This window comes from Hyperoodon ampullatus (genome assembly GCF_949752795.1).
Source record: "Hyperoodon ampullatus genome assembly, chromosome: 8".
NCBI lineage: Eukaryota > Metazoa > Chordata > Mammalia > Artiodactyla > Ziphiidae > Hyperoodon > Hyperoodon ampullatus.
This window is the reverse complement of record NC_136921.1, coordinates 39498243-39526040: the sequence shown is the minus strand read 5'-3', so window position 1 is coordinate 39526040 and position 27798 is coordinate 39498243. Positions and strand designations below refer to the sequence as shown.

Sequence of the window (27798 nt, the reverse complement as noted above, 5' to 3'; positions counted from 1 at the left end):
TTTTGTTCACTATGGCTGCCAAAAACTGACTAAAGACTGTGGCTATTTCATTTCTGAGAAAGCAAACAGTTTAAATTTCATTAATCTTTTAAGACTTATTTTTCAACATGTATACTGTAGCAAATACAAAGTAACCCACTTTTCAGAAGAAAGTTTGATGAAATGAGAATACTTGAGGTGAGGATACAAACAATGCTACATTTACTGAGTGTTTAGGAGAAGATCTTGGTATGGCCAATCAAGCAGACTAGCTGATATGCAGAGTCCTCAAAGACAGAGGCTACCATATCCTTTTACTGATTTTTCATAATGACTAGTACACAGATGTCATACCACAAAACAAAACCATGCTTCAACTACTTTCCTCAAGCATTACAAAACTAATTTCCTATTTTCAACATTGTAAAAATAGACTTGTCTTCTCCAAAGGATCTTGCTGCCCACACTGATGGATCTGTGTGTTCCCTCTTATTACTGGACCTAAAGGCATAACTGATCTTTATCATTCCTTAAATCCAATCTTACATAAAGTTGCATAATGCATGGAGTAAAAGAGGAATGAAGACAAAGCATGGAACCCTGTATAAGTGTGCTGACCCAAAAGCAATCACACCAACAGCCAGAGGAAGTGGAAACTGTGAAGTAGTCTTCAACAATTTACTGTAAAGAGACAGAAATATACATTATAATGTAACATACATTGTGAGCAAAAACTGAACATGTCAATCTTTTATACAGTTTTGAGAAAGTGTTCTAAGTGATTTTAGATAAAGTAATTTTTTGCATAATGAATTTAACGGTTCAAAATTTTTTAAAAGATAAATACAAGTCAATTTTGGCTAGAAAAGAGAAAAATATTCTAGCAAGTAAATAACCAGTTTTGTTTATTCTTTTAAATTTTAACCACAGAAAAATATTAGTAGGACTTTTATTCAGCTATGCTACCTCTAGAGATTTATCCTAATAAGAAAAAAATCAATGTTTACTAAGATATAGCTACAGAAATATTTATTTTCACCCTATTTAATATCAGCAAAAAACTTCAACCAAATAAAAAAGGAACCATCTTTAATTCCTAACAGGAGCATGTAAGATAAGACACTATTTTTAAAAGAAAAATATTATCACGAAAGGCTATCACCTTTTTACTCTGAAAACAGAGAAACTGAGGGGTTAAGAAACTTACCTAAGGACACAGAGCCTTAGATTGAAACCCCAGATCTGCCTGACTTTAGAATATCTGCAACTATCTGCCAGAATCAACTGAAAAGGCTCCCAGAGAAAACAAGCAGTCAATGAAAAGTAAAGTTTTATTATGGAAAATTTTAAACATATACATAAGTAGATTAACAGTATAATGAACCTCATGGACCCATCAACCAGCTTCAAAAATTATCAAGTCATGGCCAATCTTACTTTACCTATATTACTGCCCACTTCCACTCCTCCTATATTTTTTGGAAGCAAACCTTAGATATCATATCTTTCAAGGGTTAACTTTTTAAAGAAAAAAAATGATTATATCCTAACAAATAAAATGCATAATTAAGGAAACAAATATAATACATTTGCATATAAACTGTATTTGCACATAAACCATAATTACTATTATAGCTTTACCTTCAGGAACAGTCCAAGTAATTAGGAACGAAAGACATGTTTCAGACATGAAAGTATGATAAAGACCAGGAACAGATGTGAGAAAAAAAAAAGATTAAAATACTATACCTTGATTTTATTGAAGCAGTGTAAGTATTTCCAAGAACTGCCATAGTTGGAATAAGGATAAATGCCAAAGGTTTACATGGATCAGGATTAAGTTTAAAGTAATACCTATGTCAAAAAGAAAAAAATAAAACATAAATCAACAAAGCATTGCCAATCATTTTAAATTCTCAGAATCAATCAATTAAATACATTTCAAAACGTTCCTATAGCTATATGGATATAAGAGAGCTCTAAACAGCTCAAGAAATCATTGATAAATAAATTTTGCTCTACATCATCTTTATACTCAAGGTTTTATATGGAGAATTATGTTCAGAAACTACTAAAGGAAATGAAAATATCCCATCTGGAAGCATTTCCTTTTTACAATAAGTATATGCCTGAAAGCTCATATATAAATAATATTTTATAAAACAAATTATTTAAAACATATTTAAACTGCTCTATTTAAAAAAGATGAAAAAATGAAGGCTTATATAAAGTAACTGTCTACAGCCTTCTAGAATCATAAATTTGTGCTCCTCAAGTAACTTCCTCCCCAAATCTGTGGACAAAAATTTGCACCTTGATTAAGATAAGGGACAAAGGAAAGATATTAATATTTGGTGACCTGTGATTTAATTTACTGAACTTATTTTGATTCAGCCAACTTAAAAAAAAATTCCAGTATTTAGATGATCTGAAAGTTTTACATCATTTCTAAAAACTATATTAAGCAGGGGTTAACTATTAACTGGATAACGTGGCTTTTAAAAGACAATTTACCAATAACTAAATATTCTAGAAATAACCTTAGAGAGCATTTTTAGGCTCTCATTTAACCTAGGACACTTATCAGGTAACAAAGCAAATGACAGTTTTCCAGTAAAACAGCTGATCATTTATTTTAGTTTAACGTATAGGACACATCAGAAAAGTACGCACTTCCTTCGTTATTTCTATTATTTTAAATGTAAGCATTTTTCTTCCCCTTAAATTTAAGAAAATAAAAAATTGGTCGTGAATTGAAAAATATATAAAGCACTAGCATTATGAATACTGTAAGTCAGCAAAATAAAGCACATTTTCACATATTTCTAGACTCAAAGAACGTTAAAGAAAATACAATCCCTCCCCTTTTGGGCAGATTTTGGGAAAGTTTATATTCTCAAGGAAAAGAAGAAAATGTGAATACGTTGAAAATAAATTTCAGGTGTTAGCTTCTTGTTCTTGAGAAAGTTTTATGAAACATTAGGAATCCTGCAAGTCTCTACTTACAGATATTTATAGTTTGAACCACATAAATTATAATTATATAAATAAAACACACCTAAGATTCTTCAGCCAATAAATTAAAGATGGCATGCTGAGTAATACAATCCACGTTAATAAGTTAATCACGGTACTGTGCATGCGAAGACTATCTTCAGCATCACTGGCAGATAAACGGAGATGGTATACTGTAGAGTCTTTATGGTGATTGGATTTTTTTTCACTTCTTCTAGAGTGTTTGGGGTTCTACAAAGCAATAAAGTAAAAATATCAAGATATTAAATAAAATTTAAGTTTATTATTTTATTTAGAATCATACTCAATTATCTAACAGCTAAATAAATACATCTTTCCACTACCAAATTGATATAAAATACTGAATTATCTTGTTTGAAAGTATTTTAAAGCAGTTATCAGTTATAAAATTTTTATTCCTTTGACTTGCTATTTCCACTGCTAAGAATATATCCTCTTACGTAATTACTTGAAATAAAATTTAAAAGATAATTGTGATAAAAACAACTTAAGGACTGACAAAGATCAAATTAAATGACAATCTAAGTCTTACTTTAATATTCATTAGGCTTGCTTTTCTTTTTTTTTTCTTTTTTTTTTTTTATTTTGCTTTATAACAAATTTAATCAGTTATACATATACATATGTTCCCATATCCCCTCCCTTTTGCGTCTCCCTCCCACCCTCCCTATCCCACCCCTCCAGGCGGTCACAAAGCACCGAGCTGATCTCCCTGTGCTATGCGGCTGCTTCCCACTAGCTATCTACCTTACGTTTGGTAGTGTATATATGTCCATGCCGCTCTTTCACTTTGTCACAGCTTACCCTTCCCCCTCCCCATATCCTCAAGTCCATTCTCTAGTAGGTCTGTGTCTTTATTCCTGTCTTACCCCTATGTTCTTCATGACATTTTTTTTTCTTAAATTCCATATATATGTGTCAGCATACAGTATTTGTCTTTCTCTTTCTGACTTACTTCACTCTGTATGACAGACTCTAGGTCCATCCACCTCATTACAAATAGCTCAATTTCATTTCTTTTTATGGCTGAGTAATATTCCATTGTATATATGTGCCACATCTTCTTTACCCATTCATCCGATGATGGACACTTAGGTTGTTTCCATCTCTGGGCTATTGTAAATAGGGCTGCTATGAACATTTTGGTACATGTCTCTTTTTGAATTATGGTTTTCTCAGGGTATATGCCCAGTAGTGGGATTGCTGGGTCATATGGTAGTTCTATTTGTAGTTTTTTAAGGAACCTCCATACCGTTCTCCATAGTGGCTGTACCAATTCACATTCCCACCAGCAGTGCAAGAGTGTTCCCTTTTTTCCACACCCTCTCCAGCATTTATTGTTTCTAGATTTTTTGATGATGGCCATTCTGACTGGTGTGAGATGATATCTCATTGTAGTTTTGATTTGCATTTCTCTAATGAGTAAAGATGTTGAGCATCCTTTCATGTGTTTGTTGGCAGTCTGTATATCTTCTGTGGAGAAATGTCTATTTAGGTCTTCTGCCCATTTTTGGATTGGGCTGTTTGTTTTTTTGTTATTGAGCTGCATGAGCTGCTTATAAATTTTGGAGATTAATCCTTTGTCAGTTGCTTCATTGGCAAATATTTTCTCCCATTCTGAGGGTTGTCTTTTGGTCTTGTTTATGGTTTCCTTTGCTGTGCAAAAGCTTTTAAGTTTCATTAGGTCCCATGTGTTTATTTTTGTCTTTATTTCCATTTCTCTAGGAGGTGGGTCCAAAAGGATCTTGCTGTGATTTATGTCATAGAGTGTTCTGCCTATGTTTTCCTCTAAGAGTTTGATAGTGTCTGGCCTTACATTTAGGTCTTTAATCCATTTTGAGCTTATTTTTGTGTATGGTGTTAGGGAGTGATCTAATCTCATACTTTTACATGTCCCTGTCCAGTTTTCCCAGCACCACTTATTGAAGAGACTGTCCTTTCTCCACTGTACATTCCTGCCTCCTTTATCAAAGATAAGGTGACCATATGTCCGTGGGTTTATCTCTGGGCTTTCTATCCTGTTCCATTGATCTATCTTTCTGTTTTTGTGCCAGTACCATACTGTCTTGATTACTGTAGCTTTGTAGTATAGTCTGAAGTCAGGGAGCCTGATTCCTCCAGCTCCATTTTTCGTTCTCAAGATTGCTTTGGCTATTCGGGGTCTTTTGTGTTTCCATACAAATTGTGAAATTTTTTGCTCTAGTTCTGTGAAAAATGCCAGTGGTAGTTTGATAGGGATTGCATTGAATCTGTAGATTGCTTTGGGTAGTAGAGTCATTTTCACAATGTTGATTCTTCCAATCCAAGAACATGGTACATCTCTCCATCTATTTGTATCATCTTTAATTTCTTTCATCAGTGTCTTATAATTTTCTGCATACAGGTCTTTTGTCTCCTTAGGTAGGTTTATTCCTAGATACTTTATTCTTTTTGTTGCAATGGTAAATGGGAGTGTTTCCTTGATTTCACTTTCAGATTTTTCATCATTAGTATATAGGAATGCCAGAGATTTCTGTGCATTAATTTTGTATCCTGCAACTTTACCAAATTCATTGATTAGCTCTAGTAGTTTTCTGGTAGCATCTTTAGGATTCTCTATGTACAGTATCATGTCATCTGCAAACAGTGACAGCTTTACTTCTTCTTTTCCGATTTGGATTCCTTTTATTTCCTTTTCTTCTCTGATTGCTGCGGCTAAAACTTCCAAAACTATGTTGAATAAGAGTGGTGAGAGTGGGCAACCTTGTCTTGTTCCTGATCTTAGTGGAAATGGTTTCAGTTTTTCACCATTGAGGACGATGCTGGCCATGGGTTTGTCATATATGGCCTTTATTATGTTGAGGAAAGTTCCCTCTATGCCTACTTTCTGCAGGGTTTTTATCATAAATGGGTGTTGAATTTTGTCGAAAGCTTTCTCTGCATCTATTGAGATGATCATATGGTTTTTCTCCTTCAATTTGTTAATATGGTGTATCACGTTGATTGATTTGCGTATATTGAAGAATCCTTGCATTCCTGGAATAAACCCCACTTGATCATGGTGTATGATCCTTTTAATGTGCTGTTGGATTCTGTTTGCTAGTATTTTGTTGAGGATTTTTGCATCTATGTTCATCAGTGATATTGGCCTGTAGTTTTCTTTCTTTGTGACATCCTTGTCTGGTTTTGGTATCAAGGTGATGGTGGCCTCGTAGAATGAGTTTGGGAGTGTTCCTCCCTCTGCTATATTTTGGAAGAGTTTGAGAAGGATAGGTGTTAGCTCTTCTCTAAATGCTTGATAGAATTCGCCTGTGAAGCCATCTGGTCCTGGGCTTTTGTTTGTTGGAAGATTTTTTATCACAGTTTCAATTTCAGTGCTTGTGATTGGTCTGCTCATATTTTCTATTTCTTCCTGATTCAGTCTTGGCAGGTTGTGCATTTCTAAGAATTTGTCCATTTCTTCCAGGTTGTCCATTTTATTGGCATAGAGTTGCTTATAGTAATCTCTCATGATCTTTTGTATTTCTGCAGTGTCAGTTGTTACTTCTCCTTTTTCATTTCTAATTCTATTGATTTGAGTCTTCTCCCTTTTTTTCTTGATGAGTCTGGCTAATGGTTTATCAATTTTGTTTATCTTCTCAAAGAACCAGCTTTTAGTTTTATTGATCTTTGCTATCGTTTCCTTCATTTCTTTTTCATTTATTTCTGATCTGATTTTTATGATTTCTTTCCTTCTGCTAACTTTGGGATGTTTTTGTTCTTCTTTCTCTAATTGCTTTAGGTGCAAGGTTAGGTTGTTTATTCGAGATGTTTCCTGTTTCTTAAGGTGGGATTGTATTGCTATAAACTTCCCTCTTAGAACTGCTTTTGCTGCATCCCATAGGTTTTGGGTCGTCGTGTCTCCATTGTCATTTGTTTCTAGGTATTTTTTAATTTCCTCTTTGATTTCTTCAGTGATCACTGTGTTATTAAGTAGTGTATTGTTTAGCCTCCATGTGTTTGTATTTTTTACAGATCTTTTCCTGTAATTGATATCTAGTCTCATAGCATTGTGGTCGGAAAAGATACTTGATACAATTTCAATTTTCTTAAATTTACCAAGGCTTGATTTGTGACCTAAGATATGATCTATCCTGGAGAATGTTCCATGAGCACTTGAGAAAAATGTGTATTCTGTTGTTTTTGGATGGAATGTCCTATAAATATCAATTAAGTCCATCTTGTTTAATGTATCATTTAAAGCTTGTGTTTCCTTATTTATTTTCATTTTGGATGATCTGTCCATTGGTGAAAGTGGGGTGTTAAAGTCCCCTACTATGATTGTGTTACTGTCGATTTCTCCTTTTATGGCTGTTAGTATTTGCCTTATGTATTGAGGTGCTCCTATGTTTGGTGCATAAATATTTACAATTGTTATATCTTCTTCTTGGATCGACCCCTTGATCATTATGTAGTGTCCTTCTTTGTCTCTTCTAGTAGTCTTTATTTTAAAGTCTATTTTGTCTGATATGAGAATTGCTACTCCAGCTTTCTTTTGGTTTCCATTTGCATGGAATATCTTTTTCCATCCCCTTACTTTCAGTCTGTATGTGTCTCTAGGTCTGAAGTGGGTCTCTTGTAGACAGCATATATATGGGTCTTGTTTTTGTATCCATTCAGCCAATCTGTGTCTTTTGGTGGGAGCATTTAGTCCATTTACATTTAAGGTAATTATCGATATGTATGTTCCTATTCCCATTTTCTTAATTGTTTTGGGTTCGTTATTGTAGGTCTTTTCCTTCTGTTGTGTTTCTTGCCTAGAAAAGTTCCTTTAGCATTTGTTGTAAAGCTGGTTTGGTGGTGCTGAACTCTCTCAGCTTTTGCTTGTCTGTAAACGTTTTAATTTCTCCATCAAATCTGAATGAGATCCTTGCTGGGTAGAGTAGTCTTGGTTGCAGGTTTTTCTCCTTCATCACTTTAATTATGTCCTGCCACTCCCTTCTGGCTTGTAGAGTTTCTGCTGAGAGATCAGCTGTTATCCTGATGGGGATTCCCTTGTGTGTTACTTGTTGTTTTTCCCTTGCTGCTTTTAATATGATTTCTTTGTGTTTAATTTTTGACAGTTTGATTAATATGTGTCTTGGTGTATTTCTCCTTGGATTTATTCTGTATGGGACTCTCTGTGCCTCCTGGACTTGATTAACTATTTCCTTTCCCATATTAGGGAAGTTTTCAACTATAATCTCTTCAAATATTTTCTCAGTCCCTTTCTTTTTCTCTTCTTCTTCTGGAACCCCTATAATTCGAATGTTGGTGCGTTTAATGTTGTCCCAGAGGTCTCTGAGACTGTCCTCTGTTCTTTTCATTCTTTTTTCTTTATTTTGCTCTGCAGCAGTTATTGCCACTATTTTATCTTCCACCTCACTTATCCGTTCTTCTGCCTCAGTTATTCTGCTATTGATCCCGTCTACAGTATTTTTTATTTCATTTATTGTGTTTTTAATCAATGCTTGGTTCATCTTTAGTTCTTCTAGGTCCTTGTTAACTGTTTCTTGCATTTTGTCTATTCTATTTCCAAGATTTTGGATCTGGGAAATAGAATCTTGGATCATTTTTACCATCATTATTCTGAATTCTTTTTCAGGTAGACTGCCTAGTACCTCTTCGTTTGTTAGGTCTGGTGGGTTTTTATCTTGCTCCTTCTCCTGCTGTGTGTTTTTCTGTCTTCTCATTTTGCTTATGTTACTGTGTTTGGGGTCTCCTTTTTGCAGGCTGCAGGTTCGTGGTTCCCGTTGTTTTTGGTGTCTGTCCCCAGTGGCTAAGGTTGGTTTAGTGGGTTGTGTAGGCTTCCTGGTGGAGGGGACTAGTGCCTGTGTTCTGGTGGATGAGGCTGGATCTTGTCTTTCTGGTGGGCAGGTCCACGTCTGGTGGTGTGTTTTGGGGTGTCTGCGGACTTTTTATGATTTTAGGCCACCTCTCTGCTAATGGGTGGCGTTGTGTTCCTGTCTTGCTAGTTGTTTGGCATAGGGTGTCCAGCACTGTAGCTTGCTGGTCGTTGAGTGAAGCTGGGTGCTGGTGTTGAGATGGAGATCTCTGGAAGATTTTCGCCGTTTGATATTATGTGGAGCTGGGAGGTCTCTTGTGGACCAGTGTCCTGAGGTTGGCTCTCCCACCTCAGAGGCACAGCACTGACTCCTGGCTCCTCAATTTGGGATGATTTGTTGTCTATTCATGTATTCCACAGATGCAGGGTACATCAAGTTGATTATGGAGCTTTAATCCGCTGCTTCTGAGGCTGCTGGGAGAGGTTTCCCTTTCTCTTCTTTGTTCCCACAGCTCCTGGGTCTCAGCTTTGGATTTGGCCCCGCCTCTGCGTGTAGGTCGCCGGAGGGCGTCTGTTCTTCGCTCAGACAGGACAGGGTTAAAGGAGCAGCCTCTTCGGGGACTCTGGCTCACTCAGGCCGGGCGGGAGGGAGGGGCACGGAGTGCGGGGCGAGCCTGCAGTGGCAGAGGTCGGCGTGACGTTGCACCAGCTCGAGGCGCGCCGTGCGTTTTCCCAGGGAAGCCGCCCCTGGATCCCGGGACCCCGGCAGTGGCGGGCTGCACAGGCTCCCGGAAGGGCGGTGTGGACAGTGACCTGCGCTCGCACACAGGTTTCTTGGCGGCGGCAGCAGCAGCCCCAGCGTCCCACGCCCGTCACTGGGCTCCGCGCTTTCAGTCGTGACTCGCGCCCGTCTGTGGAGCCCCTTTAAGCAGCGCTCTTAATCCCCTCTCCTCGCGCACCAGGAAACCAAGAGGGAAGAAAAAGTCTCTTGCCTCTTCGGCAGCTCCAGAGTTTTCCCGGACTCCCTCCCGGCTAGCTGTGGCGCATTAGCCCCCTTCAGGCTGAGTTCTCGCCGCCAGCCCCAGTCCTCTCCCTGTGCTCTGACCGAAGCCCGAGCCTCAGCTTCCAGCGCCGCCCGCCCCGGCGGGCGAGCAGACAAGCCTCTCGGGCTGGTGAGTGCCGCTCGGCACCGATCCTCTGTGCGGGAATCTCTCCGCTTTGCCCTACCCAGGTATGTGGGGAGTTTCTTGCCTTTTGGGAGGTCTGGGGTCTTCTGCCAGCGTTCAGTAGGTGTTCTGTAGGAGTTGTTCCACGTGTAGCTGTATTTCTGGTGTATCCGTGGGGAGGAAGGTGATCTCCGAGTCTTACTCTTCCGCCATCTTACCCGGAAGTCTCTAGGCTTGCTTTTCTTAAAGTTATTTAAATTCATAAAACCTTTTAAATACTGTAAAGTCCTAACCTTCTTTTACAAAAATCAACTTTTATATTTTTTCATGTTCTTTCATACTAAAGTGATATAGCGTTTTGAAAATAAAACTTACCACAGTCTGGCTATTTTTAAAAGTTGTTAAGCTGGCTTGCAGATGAACAATCTATGAAAAAGGAAAGACTTTAATTTTACTTTTATTTTGAAATAAAAAAACATAACCATTTTTACTGAAATTGAGAAGCACTATAATTTGAAATTTTAAAAACCTAAATAAATAAAAATTCATTTAAACATGTAAAAACATTCTTTTAGAAAAGATAAATAATAACTACATGTGCTTGCTATCATGGATTAAAAAACAAACAAAATAATACAAAATTCCAGAGTATGTTGGGGCCAGGATATAATGCTGTATCTTCCACACTGTGTGAGCCTATGCTTGAATGGTGCCTTGCTATCGCAACTTGAAGTGTCATGCGAGTCAAAAATTTGATTATATTCAGCATAGTATAAAGAGTTGAACATGTGTTATATAATCTAAATCTTTGAAAATGTGGAACTCAATTATATAGGGTGGTGAAATGTTTACAAGAACCTGAGAAAGTCTATAAATTTACTAGGTTTGCTTAAGTATTTGAGAAAGTTCTGCTTATTGTGTCAGTTGTTTGAAATATCCACCTTAAAAAACTAAAAATATTATATTTATAAATCAAATTAATTTATATTTGTAAATCAAAATAATTCTAAATAGTTTTTTCTGATGGACATATTTTTCCTTTGTAAACTGAAAGTAATCTATAATGTGCATGTATTAGTGTTAAATGCAGATGCAAATAAACCTTTGTTAAAAAAAGGAAAAAATTATTATCTTTTCCAGTATCAACTGTCTCTACATAAGACTAATGTGGAGAACAAGCAGTTGTATAGTGTAGATTTTCCTGAAAAGCTGTCAGCCTTCTTAGAAGTGTTTTTCATTTCCTCAGTAAAATTGTCAGCTTAATTACTTTTATCCTGTCTTGTGATTCTTTAGCAACATTTGTAACATTCTACATTATTTCAGCATGATTGACAGACTGATCCCACTGACATAACTTTTTGTTTTGTCTATTATCCACGTTTAAAGGGAGGTGTGAATAAAAACCGTTCTAGTAAAATGTTTTTTAAAAAGTTATCATTACTTGCCAGAGCATCAAGCAATATGGAACAGATTATATCTCCTCCCCTCCCTTTGTTTTTAACAAAGAAACCCACTCAGATTAGTAACTTCAGTTCTACAGTTAACTATATATATTTGAAATAGCTAAGATGTTAAAAAAAACTTTACACATAGGCCTGTTATATAACAGCAGTGATCAAAAAAATTTTTTTAACAACACCCATGGGAAAGTCTATGCCTGTCTGATACAAAGCTCAGGTCTTCTGACTTTACTGATTTGACATACCTTAAACACATAGTAAAGATAAGTAAGAAGGATGGCAAATGCTCCACAAGTTGTCCAACTAACTATGATCAAAACAACTGTCAAAATGGGCAAGTCTGGTGATATTATCTTCATATCTTTAGGAAGTTCAGAGGGCCTGGAATAACAAGAGTAAAGCTTTCAAAAGCATATTAGGGCTTCCCTGGTGGCGCAGTGGTTGAGAGTCCGCCTGCCGATGCAGGCGACACAGGTTCGTGCCCCGGTCCGGGAAGATCCCACATGCCGCAGAGCAGCTAGGCCCGTGAGCCATGGCCGCTGAGCCTGTGCGTCCAGAGCCTGTGCTCCGCAACGGGAGAGGCCACAACAGTGAGAGGCCCGCGTACCACAAAAAAAAAAAAAAAAAAAAAAGCATATTAACAGTTATTTACACAGTCACATATAAACAGAAAACAATACAGTGCTCTGCCAGGCTCTCCTTATTAATGTGCAAGTATTACTATAAGGTAAACAGGCTTTTTAAAATAAAGGTGAGGGGTGACACATATTTTAAAATTCTTTTATACACTGTGATAGTTTCTCTTGCATTTATATATACTATGGGTAATACGTGTACTAAAAAAGAAAAAAATATTATTAAAGATAATTATTAATTATAGGCCCTGTGCCATACAATTCCAATTTTGATAGGAAGAGAAATACTTTTGTTCTTAAAGTCTTGAGGTCACTCAGACATGTGATGGTGTTAATGTCAGAAGCACCTCAGAAGGGTGGAGGAAGAAGCATCATACCATAATTCCCTCTGTGACAGTAAATCACATAACACGGCTGGTGAGGAAATGGAAACTAGATCACTGGTTTACCAAAAGAGCATACCAGCAACTTCAAACTGTCTTTGGATCATAATAAACCTCTAGGCAATGTTTTTGGAGCTCTTATACATTTCATCTAATCTGACCCTAAATATCAAGATTGGAGTCTCAGGTTTGATTGAAAATCAACATATAAAAGCATTGCCAGAGAAACACTTCGCCCTTGGAAAGACTTACAACAGTGAAATTTAAAAATACTTGTGTAAACTGTCAAACTTTTTTGATTAACTCTTGAGCACTATGGTCAAAATCAAATGTAGCATTTAACTTGAAATAAATGATAACCTATGACAAATAACATAAGTTTGAACACTAACCCCGTGTTTTACTAGTTATACATTTTTCCTCAGAAATTATAGTTTAGTGAAAGCAAGTTAATTTTAAGGTTCCCTATCAGAATACAGTTTTTTTCTTAAGAGCAATAAGGAAGGTTTTTGTCATTCATTCTTTACCTTTTCAAAGTCAGCCACAATGAAGAAAGGAGTCTCACAGATGTAGAAGAGAGTAGGCCACCCCAGTAGGCAGTACATGTTCCAAACAGAAAAAGAATCAAAGATACAAGGGGGAAACACATACTCTGACTAGTTAAAACGATGGCATCTAATTCTGGTAACAATAACATATCCCAAAATTCTTTAAACCATTTGTATCTGTGGATAAAAGAAAACATACAAAAAATAAAAGCAAATAATACAATAAAAGCAAAAAAACCCCCAACAACTCTCATTAAAGGATTTAATATTTGAAGTGTTTGACCATTCACTACAGTCCCCAGAATACCATGATATTTCATTTATAATTATACTGAAAAAACAAACTTCAATTCCTGGTAGGGAACTACTGAGTCAAGTGATCTTCAAGGATCTGAGTCTCAAGTCTCAATGCAGCTTTACTGCTCTCATTGATCCTTGTAATGAAGTAATAACTGGTCTTTTTTTTAAGTTAGAAAGCCAATAGCTAGTTATAAAGACAGAAGAAAAGACATCTAAGTAATGGTTTTTAACCAAACAAAAACAAAAACAAAAGATGAATAAATTAAGAATGCGATGTTAAGTAGGGTAGAGAGATCTAAAATATACTTTGTATGGGAAGTAATAAAAAGTGTTCTGAGGCACTGTTTCACCAATATCCTATATTGCTTTGTGTCCATGAATCTGGGATACCCAAAGCTCATGTACCACATACATTCTTTTGAAAATGTTAAAGTCCTGGTATATTTATAGTCTAAATTTAGACTGATATATGTGTATATATATTATATATATAAGTTCAATAATTACTTCTAAACTATTGAAGTAAATGTTGATGTACTTATTAGGCCTTTGCCTAAGAGAAAAAGTCCATTTAATAAAACAAGTCAATTGCCTTATTTGTATGGAAATTTATCCTTCATATTTGAGCCAAACATAATACTTTATATATAAAACAAAATTAAAATCATTATCACAGATAATAAAACTTACCCCAACAGAAACTTAACCATAATTACAAAAGGATCAACTTTGTATGGTTTGGCTTCTTTATCCAACATAGCAGCATAATCTAAGCAGTGACCTAGTGATTTAAAAAAAAATTATATGTAGTAGAGAATTCAAAGTAATTAAGTATGAGACATATTATATGCTGCATTGTTCGTAAGAGCAACATATTTCATGTCATAGAAAGCAAGGGTCTTTATTACTACCACAGAGACTCTTCTCAAAAGATTAAAAATTACCCTAATTTGAAAGACAAATCAAAACTACAATGAGGTACCACCTCACACTGGTCAGAATGGCCATCATTAAAAACTCTACAGGGCTTCCCTGGTGGCGCAGTGGTTGAGAGTCCGCCTGCCGATGCAGGGGACGTGGGTTCGTGCCCCGGTCTGGGAGGATCCCACGTGCTGCGGAGCGGCTGGGCCCGTGAGCCATGGCCGCTGAGCCTGCGCGTCTGGAGCCTGTGCTCCGCAACGGGAGAGGCCACAACAGTGAAAGGCCCGCGTACCGCAAAAAAAAAAAAAAAAAAAAAAAAAAAAAAAAAAAAAACTCTACAAATAGCAAATGCTGGAGAGGATATGGAGAAAAGGGAACCCTGCTACACTGTTGGTGGGATTGTAAATTGGTGCAGCCACTATGGGAAACAGTATGGAGGTTCCTCAAAAAACTGAAAAATAGAAATAACATATGATCCAGCAATCCCACTCCTGGGTATATATCCAGACAAAACTCTAATTCAAAAAGATACATGCACCCCTATGTTCATAGCAGCACTATTCACTACAGCCAAGATGTGGAAACAACCTAAATGTCCATCAACAGACGAATAGATAAAGATGTGGTACATATATACAATGAGATATTAGCCATAAAGAAGAACAAAATAATGCCATTTGCAGTAATGTGGATGCAACTAGAGATTATCATACTAAGTGAAGTCAGTCAGGAAAAGAAAGACAAATATATGATAGCACTTATATGTGGAATCTAAAATATGACACAAATGAACCAATCTAGGAAAGAGAAACAGACTCATGGACATAGAGAACAGACTTGTGGTTACCAAGGGGGAGGGGGTTGGGGGAGGGATGGAGTGGGAGTTTGGAATTAGCAGATTGAAGCTTTTATATATAGAATGGATAAACAACAAGGTCCTAATGTATAGCACAGAGAACTATATACCCTATGAAAAACCAAAATGGAAAAGAATATAAAAAAGAATGTATATATATATATGTGTGTGTGTGTATAACTGAATCACTTTGCTGTACAGCAGAAGTTAACACATTATAAATCAACTATACATCAATTTAAAAAAGTTAAAAAAAAAGGAAAAAAAATAAACATAAACCTACCATAAAAATTTACTCTAATTTACTGGTTCTCATACAAAAGTACATAGCCAATCATCATTTGTGAAACAGATTCAGGAAGCCAAGGCTATGGTTTTGTCATTTGTATTTTTACAAAGCTCCACAGGTGAGCTATTTTTTTTTTTGCGGTACGCAGGCCTCTCACTGTTGTGGCCTCTCCCGTTGCGGAGCACAGGCTCTGGACGCGCAGGCTCAGTGGCCATGGCTCACAGGCCCAGCTGCTCCGCGGCATGTGGGATCCTCCCGGACCAGGGCATGAACCCGTATCCCCTGCATCAGCAGGCGGACTCTCAACCACTGCGCCACCAGGGAAGCCCGGTGAGCTATTTTTTAAAAACTGTTTTACTGAGATATAATTCTTATAATTCCATTTAAATTCATCCATTTAAAGTGTATCCAATTCAGTGGTTTTTTGTATATTCATAGAGTGTGCATTATCAACCAGTCAGTCTTAAAACATTTTCATTACTCCCAAAAGAAACTGGTCCCCTTAACTGTCACCTCCAATGCCTCCCCATTCCTAGGCAACCACTAATCTACTTTCTGTCTCTACAGATTGGCTTACTCTGAAGATTTCATAAAAATGGAATCATATATGGTCCTTTGTGACTGGCTCCTTCAACTTAGCATATTTCCAAGATTCATCTATCTTGTAGCATTCAGCACATTATCTGTTCATCAGTTGATGGACATTTTGGTTGTTTCCACTTTTTGGCTATTATAAACAGTGTTTAGTGTGGATGTGTGTTTTCAGTTCTCTTGGGTATATACCCATGAGTAGAGTTGCTGAGTCATATGGTAACTCTGTTTAACCTTTTGATGAACTGCCAGACTGCTTTCCAAAACAGCTATACCACTTTACATTCTCACTAACAGTATACAGAAGGTTGCAATTCTACAAATCCTCATTAACACTTGTTATTATCTGTCTTTTCTATTATAGCCATTCCAGTGATTTCTAACAAGCATCTTTGGTTCAGAACTACTTCTTTAATTGATTTGAGACACAATCCCATACTTAAGTCCTCTAGATTAACCAATATCATATATCCCCAGGGTCTCTGTGGACTATCTAGATATAAATCCCAAATGCTTGAAAATCAATTGTCAAGTCACTTAAAACTGAGAAGAATGAGGTGTCTCTTTTAAATTTCCAAAAATTATATTCAAGTATAGGAGATGTCATATTGCCAGAATAATCTTTTAATTAAAAGGTTGGATCTGGGCAGATCACATTAAATGTTGCTTACTTCTTCCTGGAATATAACAGGTTAAATCAGGTTAAAATGAACACTAAAGGCAGACTTGAAACTGCAAAAAAGTCACTGAAAGGAAACGAGTAGCTGTGAAAGGATTTGGCACCATGGAAACGGTGGAGGGGATTTTTGGACTGCTTTTGTATGTTTTGTCCCCACTCTCTTTCCCTCTTGCCTCCTCTGATTATCATTGTACAAGCCTGGCAAGTGTGTGAGGCTCCTGGGAAATTGTTCTAACTGCTATACTCTAGAGAAGGCTTTGTCCAATGTACTATACAGTCTATATTTTCTTCTCCAGATCCATATTCTACCCTTTACTTTGCTCTGAATTCTGGGAGGCTGACTTTTAGGAACTGGCTTCTAGTTGGGTTCAGTGAATGAGAAGCACTGGCAGATAGGAGGATAGAAGGAAATAAAGTTAGTGTATTTATTTCCCTGCTTTCTCCCCGCTGAGCCACACGCTGACAGTGGCCACAGCATTTCTGCACCCTCTCTAGATTTGCTCCCTCCCTTGCCCTGATACCTAGGAGTATCAGATGGCTCTGTTGCTAATTTGGTATTTTATCATTTGTTGTTGGTTTCCCTTAACCCTATACATACCTTTGAAATAGTCCCTTCAATTAAACTCTTAATTATTCCATTCAGGGTACCAAGACCTAAATGATACAGTTGATACAGCCCAAATATTACACTGACTGCCAACTATGTGCTTGGCCCTATGTCAGGCACCGGGAACAGAATGGAGAACAAAATCCCTGTCAACCAGCTTCTATCTCTTAAGAGATCCTCAGAACAGAGGGAATAAACTTTAGACACAAGGGTATAAAATGGAGAAAACAAGTAAGGAATTTTCTTGGTAATCTCTTAAAACTTAAGAGGATCTCAAACTCCTGTAACCTTGAGAGAGAAGGGTGGTGAATTTTCAAGAAGTAGATGTGTCTTCATTAGCTACACGTAGGATAAAAAAAGTAGTAATGAAGCATTGAGGAAGAAAGAGAGGGAGGGAGGAATAGAAACATTCTTACCTGTTGAGAAAAGAGAGTATAACTGTCCTCCATAAGCAAGAAGGATACTAGATATAACATAGGCAGGAAGAGTTCCACCATGAAATCTAACTACCTAGAAAACAGGCAAATCAATGGGCAACTTCTGAATGTTCATGTTAATGAAATATATATACTTTCACATGAAATAAAAAAGTTGTTTTTCACTTTATACATTTTCTGACATGACTAAAAGATATCTTGAGTAATGGGTATAAAAATTCTAAGCAAAATAAATGCTAAGAATACATCGCATATTAGAAACATGTTATCTGAATTTTTCATCAAAGGCATAATAGAGGCAATATATAATTGTGTAGCATATGCTACAAAATTTTTTACAAGGAATGTTTATCGAGCATTTAATATGTTCCAGGTATAATACTAAACATCTTATATGCATTATCTCATGCTCTCCTCCCAAAAATCCTTCCATATAGTTCTTATCCTTATTTTACAGATGAAGAAATTCAGGTACAGGGGGCCCAAGTAACTTGCACAATTAAGAGACAAGCAAGTTACTTACTTACTTGTTACCTCTCTTTGCTCTTAACAGTAAGATAGGGACAATAATAGTACTTACCTTATAGGTGGTTTTAAGGATTTAAACATGTTCATTTGTGTAAAGCATTTAGAATATTAACTTGAACATGATAAACTATCAAAAATATGAGCTGCTATTGTTAGGCTTTTATGTCCTTCACCATCTTTGGAAATGTTGTAGAATGGAATTTAACTCAAAGCCTAAGTTCATAACCATTATGTTATAGCACCTCAAGTCATTCTATCAGCTGATCCAATCTACATAAAAAAAATACATATAACAAAAACATAGTGTAAGTTCTTCTTTTAATGTTAAAGTTTTAAAAGGAAATTACTTTAAAGCATGTTCTCCAATCCACAGAATTTTTAAGAAAATGTACAGACTCCCCTGTCAATCTAATGAAAACTATGGAAATGAATGCTTACACAAAATGTTAAGTAAAAGTTCAAGGTCTCCCTGAAGCTCCTCTGAGGATTCCCAGATTAAAATTGATAAGACTCAAAAAACATAAAGCTCATACTCATGATTTACAGTTTGTAGCTTTGACTGAAAGGAGAGGAGAGTTGAGTGAAAGGGAAAAGGTCATTTTCCTACCTGCTACTAAATGATGCTCACTGCCTGCTAAAGACATGCTAGGAAATATATAGCATACTTTAGTTATTAAGTGTGTTGGAAGGATAGTTAAGTAGCATAACAGGCTCAGAGTCGTACTCCTGAGTTCAGACTACAGCTTTGCCTTTCACTAGCTCTTAGGCAACTTATTTTACCCCTCCTTCTCTCTAGGCCCTTATCAGTAAAATGGAGTTAAATAGCACTATCTCACAGGGAGTTTGAGGCTTAAATGTGTTCATTTGTGTAAATCATTTGGAATAGTAACTGGCACAAGTAGGTGATCAGAAAATATTCACTGTTATTATTAACCTTTAATGCCCTTCACTGTTTTCAGAAATCTTGAAAGAGGTCCTACATAAAATTTCTTTTTAATGACTGAGTGTCATTGTTATGAGTAGTAAATATGATACTAGGCCACAGATACAACAATCAACAATCATAAACTGGCCTCCATGGGTCATATTCAAATTGTATATGTGCTTCATTTGGTTTAGTACTTGGCATAGTATTTCTTTACATTTTGAATTAGATGCCAACATTGAAAAATTAAAATATTTTATCTAAAAATTCAGATTTCTAGTTTCTCTTAAAATCTAAAGATTGGGCAACATTGGGCTTCATTCCTACATGGAAATGATTTATTAAGAGTTTAAATAATTCTCTTGAGAAAGCAACTTTCAGTTTATTTTCTGTCCTCTCTTTCATAAGAGTAGACTAAACAATATGTAAGTATATTTTCCTCTTTCCTTTTTTTAAAAAAAATTAATTTTATGAAAAAATTATCTAATCAAAGGCTAAAGATTCTCCTAAGTGGTTTCTCTTTAGTCCTCTTTCCAGTCTTCTTTGACTGAATCAGTTAACACTGAAAATATGTATGATTTTTAAAAGACAAATAAGATATACAAAACCTAATTCATTCTCCTACTGTTCTCAAGCTAAATTTTGAAACAAACATGAAGGAAGAGCATCTTATTTCATTCCAAACATTTGAGGACTTAACTCAATTGCCATGAATTCTTCAACATTTAAAAAAGTACCTACCTCTGATCCTGCAACACCCACACATCATCATTTTTTAGAAAAATTTCCATGTCTAAACAAGACTATTAGTCTGGGTTTTTTTGGTGTACATATAATTACACCTGATTATACAGTATCAAGCAAACTTGACTTTTCTTGTCACTAATCTGAATTATGAACCCCAGGGATGATATGGATAAGAGTGTGTGTTATATCCTCAGCCATACCACCATGTACAGTGACATACTAAAAATACAATAGCATGAATTCTTCCCTTTTATTCCAAGATATAATTTTTCTTAATAATTGATCTCTTAACATTTTAGAGTATTTATTATAACTATCCATGATGCTATTTTCCAACTTACACTAACATTTAATCTTCTCTTTCTAATGTAGCACAAAATTTTTACACATTAGCTTAGAATTTTCTAATGTTCACAAATTTATTAATAATCACAATCTAGTTCTTACCAGGTTGTTGTCAGGATCAAATGAGATAACATACATAAAAAGTTTCTGATTTACTTTTAACTTGTGAGTTTTATTATAATTATAGAATTAAATGACTTAAAAATTCTGCTATGCCTAGACTGCAAAACATAAGAGACCAAAAAAATAAAGTGAAAGTAATAAAAGACACAATAAAATTTTTAGTGAATTTTAAAACTATAATTTCTCTGACTAATCAGTATTATCTATTTATGTCCAGATTGCACAATTCTGCAAATTATAATGATGTTGAATAATAATATAGTAGTTCTACGACTTGATAAATTATTTTTGTAACACTATTTGCCTATGAATTAAAGATACTCCCCAAATGAATTTAACCTATTTCAGCATGTTTATTTTTAATATAATTTACTTTTACCTTTTACAAACTGAGCTTGCACAACATAAAAAGTTCTTGCAAAAAGCTCATTTATATGACAGAGCCCACAGATTTTATTGGATTATGAATTATAGCATCGTATGAGCAACATGAAATCTTAATATGATACCATTTAGCCAAAAATATTAATTTTCTTGAAAATCAGGAATCAACTTTCATTCTTAGGAAGTATCAAACATGAAAGCATCACCTTAAAGCCAGGGGTGGCCAACTATGGCCTGTATGCCAAGAATGGCTTTCAGATTTTATTAACATGAGAAAAAGAAGAAAAAAGGAGAAAGAAGAAAAAAGAAGTAGCTGCAGTAGTGGCAGCAGTGGCAAGAGACTATATATGGTCTGCTGAAATACTAATACCTGGTGCTTTACAGAAAACGTTTACAAACCCTGCCTTACAGTCTCTATTCACAAGGCAATAAATAATCGACAAGGAGTCTCTCTTACCTGTCCAAGTATTTGTGAAAAGGAAGTCTTAACTGTCACCTAGTTTAAAACAATTATTAAAAAAAGGTTATTTTCCCTAAACTCTAGTTCACATTTTATTAAACTGAGCATTAAGCATAATCATTAATTTTTTTATAATGATGAACCTAAAGGTACTCAAGATCTTAAAAGAATTCTCTGAACCATCAACGTTTAATTTGTATCAACTGTGGTTTTGCTGTTCAATATTTTTTCTGTAATCTAATTCTTTCCCAATTGGATGAATGCTATGATATGTGGTCATATGATACCGTGATACGTGGTAACCCTTTACTAACTAGAATATTTAATTAATCAGAATATCTTATTACCAGATCATACAAGCTAAAGGAATTTATTGAATGATTGAGTCAGAAACTATATGTATGTTTGCTGAAAAATTAAGCACAAATTAATCAACTTACTTATGTAACTCGTACTTTAAAATCTCAAACCTGCAATCATATGGTACTAAATATAGTTAAGCTAAACCACTTCTGAGTAAATGTCATAAAAATAGGTTTCACATGATATAATACCAGGAACAAACAGATCACATGTAATAAAATTTGAGCCAAGACAACACTTTAAAAAGAAATTCATCATTAATTATCTCTGCCATAAATATACCTCTTTTGATATTAGGAAGTCTGGAAAAAGGAAATTCATCTTTCATAGAGAAGTTGTAAAATAACTATATTTTGTCAATACGTGGACTTTTTTTTTTTTTTGCGGTACGCGGGCCTCTCACCGCTGTGGCCTCTCCCCCTGTGGAGCACAGGCTCCGGACGCGCAGGCTCAGCGGCCATGGCTCACGGGCCCAGCCGCTCCGTGGCATGTGGGATCCTCCCAGACCGGGGCACAAACCCACGTCCCCTGCATCAGCAGGCGGACTCCCAACCACTGCGCCACCAGGGAAGCCCCCAATACATGGACTTTTAAAAAAAATAAAGTATTTGTAAAAATATGGACATTAAGAGAATGTGCAGTACAGCCAAATTACTAACACAATTCTTTCTATCTCTATAGTAATATTAGAAATATGAAGGCACAAGCTGAAAACCATTATATCCCTGCAAAATCCTTCAATGCTAGAAACAGAAAGCAAGATATCAAAGCATTAATAAATTCCATGAAATCTAAAATAACTCATAATATAGGTCAAACTGAAGCTTGTAGGACAGATTATATTCACTTGACCTACCAATTCTAGTCTACCCTAAGAAAGTTAGCTCTAATAAAGAATCCAAATTAAAGCAACTGAGTAGAAATAAGATATTTCACATAAACCAAAACCACCACTGAAATGTATACTTCAAGCACTTAAATCTGGAATCCTTAGAAGCTGGTGTGTTCTTATACAAAGAGGAACTCTTTTAGTTCACGAATCTATATGTAAATAAAATGTTATTCTTGAGTCCATTTCCCTTCTCTCAGTGCAAAGAGATCTACTGTGATTGTATAACAAACCCAACAGGTACTAAATTGCACATGTTAATGATTAATAGAGCTTAAAATAATGAGTGAAAAGAAGATCCTTAAGCTTATCCAGTAGTGCTGGAGAATATATATCATGCCAGTTACTGCAGTATAGCCATGTCAGCTGATTTCATGAAGTTCTTCAGTTTATGGAGGATTCTGGACTTGGGCTTCCAAACTGAGAAGGTTAATCTGCAGTCTCAATTTTTATTTTATTTTCTATTACTTATTAAGATACATACTTTCAATGGTCCAGCTAAGGAAATACTGAGGTGGTGCTAACAGGCAAAATGGAGACTATTTAAAGTATCATAAGTAACTAACTCTCTCATATTAATTGGCTTTTGCATCACCATATATCTGAGGCAAATATAAAAATATATTTCCAGTTTATTCTATAACTAAATCCTAAAAATTAAGCAAACATATAACTTACCTCATATTGACAGTCTGATGATGTATACATTTTTAATAATGCTACATGGCTGTCATTTTCTGGTTGAGCAATATGGAGTTTCACAGAAATTTCTGTGGAAGATGGAACCCTGAAAAGATAAATATCAGTTCTCAAATACAAAATGCTGTGAAATAACCATGGCTAAGTCAATCCTCAGCACAACACAGTGAAATAACGTTAAGGAGGCTAGATGCCACATATGTTACTATGGATTGACACTTTTCCAGTCATATCACAGCTCCTTCTAGGACACAGAAACTGGGGGAGAGGGTGGAAAGGGGTTCATGTCTGAAGCAAGTAAGGTTTAAATTCTAGATTGCTTAAATAAGAATACTATATGGTATCTTATAATATTATATTATCTTATGGGCACAATGTTACATAAAGGATACCTACATTTTACTAAGAGGCCCTGTAATAATTTCTCTAAAATTTTATTATGATTTAAATAAACAGACTAAGTAGAATATGTATTATTCAAAAACAACACAGTTTAAGGTAAATTCTTTCATATACTTACTGTGCAATGGTTAGTGAATCTTCATAAGACCAGGGAATATGAAGTTTATAGATACTAGTAATTTCTTCTGTGGAAACATAAAGGAAATATGTATTACTAACCTTATGTTACTAAGGTTACTACTATAATACCTAACTATTTACACAATACTCATTTCATTAAAAAATAATCAGTAAGACTTATATCACACAATAAATTATGGAGAATTACTTAATAATAATGTTTAATTAGACCTACAACAAGATATTAGAGCATATGGGAAGTATAAGAAACTGGAAAAACATTAAACAGCTAAATCTCAATTATTACTACAATAAAACAGCAAGAAATACAGTATTTTTAAAACATGGATATTTAAACTGAAACAGACAAAGATGCTTACTGTTAAGAAAGGGTCTATGTTAAATCCATTTGGAAATATAAACAGCTTTTCTATTATCATATATTTAATATTAATTTACATAAAATATATGGAAAAATAAGTATCACAGAAAATTCAAGTGAAGACCTAATGATTCTTCAAATGACAGTACTATTTTTTCAGAAATACACTTACCTTTCACTCCTGAGCACTTGCTTACCACGTTGATTTTAAAAGCTTGGTATATCTAATAGAGTTTGACCACAAAAATTTAAAAAAAAACAAGTTTATAAGTTTGTTTAACTAAACAGTAAAGTAAAATCAAGTCCTGTTATTGTCAAGATAATTAATTACCTGTCCAAAGTTCAGAAGCTCTATATTATAGAACAGGCCACTTGTATTTAATATCACTTTCCTTGAAGACAATCCTATTGAATTAAAAGTACTGTATTACTTAGAATACCAAAAAAAATTTTTTTAAAGTACAGGAGTACTGACTGCTTAAACAATGTCTAAAATAATGTCAACAGATTTTTAGCATTAGAAAATAGTTTATAGGTTCTTGCTTTCAGTATGGAGGAGTGAACTCCTAAAACTCCAATCCTCCTCCAATAAACTTTGAACAAAGCATAACATTTATAGTGACTTTCAATGACATTTATGTGTTTTAAAAAATCACTACATAGTTCCAATTTCAAAAAGGTATGCTTTCTTGGTAGTTTTTTTTTTAACATTTTAATAAAATTTTAAAAATCGCATCCACTTACATGTGAATGCCTTTGGATAAGAATATGCAAATGCAAGTGTTCAGATGCTTCTTTGAAAAGAGAAAACAATAAGACAAACCACCGCTGTGCAATAGACAGAAAAGGCTTGAAATATTTTACCAAGTATATCACTGAAATTCTATTAATTAAAAAATAAATACTGTATGATGTTAAGATTCTGTCAGTCACATTTAGCACCAGTTAAAACACATAACCAGTTTTTTCATAATGTTGCATTATCATAACTATATTATAGGATGCATACTTGGAGTTAAGAAAAAAAGACTTAGGAAATTTTATCAACATGTAAACAAATTTGCTAAGTACAAGGTGTACCATTAATCTGTGATTAATAAATCACTTTTAAGATACAATGCTAACTTACACATTCAACTACAAACCATTTTAATGAGTACCTAATGTAACCAATATTTTAAAATACAGCACTGAATTTAAGGCACCTCAAAATGAACAACAGGAGAAAAACTAGTAAATATGAAGTATACTTCACATTCTACTTAATCTAATTTAAAATACCATTCACTGTGGTACCCTTCTTCACAAGTAAGATGGTCTAACTTTTGGGTGTTTAAAAAATTCTAACAGGAGGTAAGAAATAATTTAAAATTTTGCTTTCCACTATGGCAAAAGGAAAATCAGAAGCTGAACACTTTACTAATTAAAAAAAAAATTTTTTTTTTAGCCTGACTCACACCTTGAAGATTTTAGAAAGAACATCATTATTAAAATGTTGATAGGCCCATTTGGAAGATTGTTTAACATCAACAAATAAACCACAAGTGTTCGACTGTACTATAATTTAAAATGTGAGACATTCACCAGTAATCAAAGCATAAATTTCCCTGAATGTTCTCACTTTTAAAACAGTTCAAGTCTTAATTTATTATTAAATCTAAGATATCAAAAGTATTAGTTGACATCAGTTACATACTATTGTCAGAGTATATTTTAGCAACAATAAAAATTTCATTTTGTCACCTGAAGAAATCAAGACCCATTTTTCTTTTAATAGATTAACTTTAAAATTGCTTAGCATATTCCAGAAGCACCTATATCCATTATGTCTAGGAAACCAGTTTCCTATCATTATACAGTATTAATCAGTTTAGCTGAGCATAAATTAAAACAAGGAGAATTTGCCTCTATGAACATGGAACTGAATATGGTATGTGTAATCATGGAGTCACAATTACAAAAATTTGAGCTAGGGAGGGTAGATCTCTTATTTTATAAGCTTGCTATTTTTAATGAGGTAGGTGGTTTAGAGTTGTCATTTCTGTATTGTTCTGTGTATTCTTTAACCAAAAAAAAAAAAAAAGGTGGGGGAGGGATAAAAATCTTAAAGGAAGTTTCCTCTCTCAAGTAACAGATTCTTTTCACGAATGGAATACAAAAGAAAAATATTGAAAAAATTGGGCATGCCAAAAGAGCACAAGAGCCAACTTAAAAAGAGCTCCCACATCCAAAGCTGGAGCAACTTAAGCAAAAAAAAAAAAAAAAAAAAAAAGTAACAATAATATTGCATTATAACCCAATAAATAAAATAAATATCCATAAGTCCATAGTGACATAAATAAAAATTGAATAAATGGGGGAAAAGGGACAACTTTCCCTTAGGAAGAATTCCAATAATTACAGAATGCCAGTAATAATTGCTTCAGACTAGATAAACCAATGGATGCTAAAATTAGTGGGTTATTTTGAAGAAAAACAGGATACTTACACATTCTCAAAGTATCTCCCCCAAGATATTTATTAATCACAATGAGAAAAGCAAAGCAGTAACGTTACAGTGAAGAAACCTGGCAGACAACACATTAACCAAGAAGTGATCAAGGTCCACATCATTAGTAATTAGACATAGTGACATCATGTATCCTCTGAAATGATACACTGAGAAGTTCACATTGCTCCTGTCATATTCTTGCCCTAAATGCATAACCTCAATCTAATTATAAGAAAGCATTAGACAAAGCCAAATAGAGAGATATTCTACAAAATAACTGATCAGTACTCTTCAAGGGCCTCAAAGTTATAAAAGACAAAGGAAGACTGAGGAACTATCAAAGATCAGAGGAAACTAGGGAGACATGACAACTAAATGCAATATGGGAACCTGGAGAACACTGGTGGAAAATCCAATGAAAACCAAATACAACTGTAGTTAACAGTATTGTACCAGTGCTAATGTCTTAGTTTTGACAACTTTATTGTTTATGTTAAAGTGAATGAGAGCTATATGGGAACTCTACTCTTTCTGTGGTTTTTCTGTAAGTCTAAAATTATTTCAAAATAAAATTTAAAGGAATATTTAGTTATGTGTATGTTACCAAAACAAAAAAAGGGAAATATTTAGAGCAATCTTGAAACCTTCAGATGGCAGGTAGTAATTTATATCTTAGAATAAACCTTTTATAAAAAGGGCCTACATGTAGTATAAGTTCACGTGAAAACACATACACACAGACAATCACCTGCAAATGTATATGATCACGGATAAGTTTATTTTAAAGTTCATTTCTGGGACTTCTCTCATGGTCCAGGGCTAAAGGATCCGCCTTACAATGTAAGTGACGTGGGTTCGATCCCTGGTCAGGGAACTAAGATCCCACATGCCGTGGGGCAACTAAGCCCGCGCACCAGAACTGCTGAGCTCGTGTGCCTCAACTGGAGAGCACACATGCTGCAAACTACAGAGCCCACATGCTCTGGAACCTGTGCGCCACAGCTACAGAGCCCACACGCCCTGGAGCCTGCACACCACAACTAGAGAGAGAAAACCCACACGCCACAACTAGAGAGAAGACCGTGTACCACAACGAAGAGCCTGGGTGCCACAATGAAAGATCCTGCATGCCTCAATGAAGATCCTGCGTGCTGCAACTAAGACCCAACATGGCCAAAAATAAATGAAATTAATAAATAATAAATATTTAAATAAATAAAGTCTATAAAAAAATAAGGTTCATTTCTCAGAAAATGATTGCTGGCCCAGTT

General features: G+C 35.1%; 1 protein-coding gene across 1 annotated transcript in view; it reads right to left on the bottom strand.

Moving 5' to 3' along the window:
* Nucleotides 1-521: 521 nt before the first annotated feature.
* The window catches only part of PGAP1 (post-GPI attachment to proteins inositol deacylase 1), a gene marked incomplete at its 3' end in the record, with an annotated part of 69813 nt that continues 42536 nt past the window's right edge, over nt 522-27798 (bottom strand). Inside the window, exons 15-27 of the mRNA XM_079710761.1 lie at nt 24368-24441; nt 24209-24260; nt 23653-23719; nt 23112-23220; nt 21179-21217; nt 17649-17742; nt 13980-14070; nt 12969-13166; nt 11669-11804; nt 10339-10389; nt 3038-3225; nt 1729-1833; nt 522-660 (exon numbers count right to left, since the gene is read on the bottom strand). Coding sequence (XP_079566887.1) covers nt 522-660; nt 1729-1833; nt 3038-3225; nt 10339-10389; nt 11669-11804; nt 12969-13166; nt 13980-14070; nt 17649-17742; nt 21179-21217; nt 23112-23220; nt 23653-23719; nt 24209-24260; nt 24368-24441 — 1343 coding nt within the window. The remainder of the gene's footprint in view (nt 661-1728; nt 1834-3037; nt 3226-10338; nt 10390-11668; nt 11805-12968; nt 13167-13979; nt 14071-17648; nt 17743-21178; nt 21218-23111; nt 23221-23652; nt 23720-24208; nt 24261-24367; nt 24442-27798) is intronic.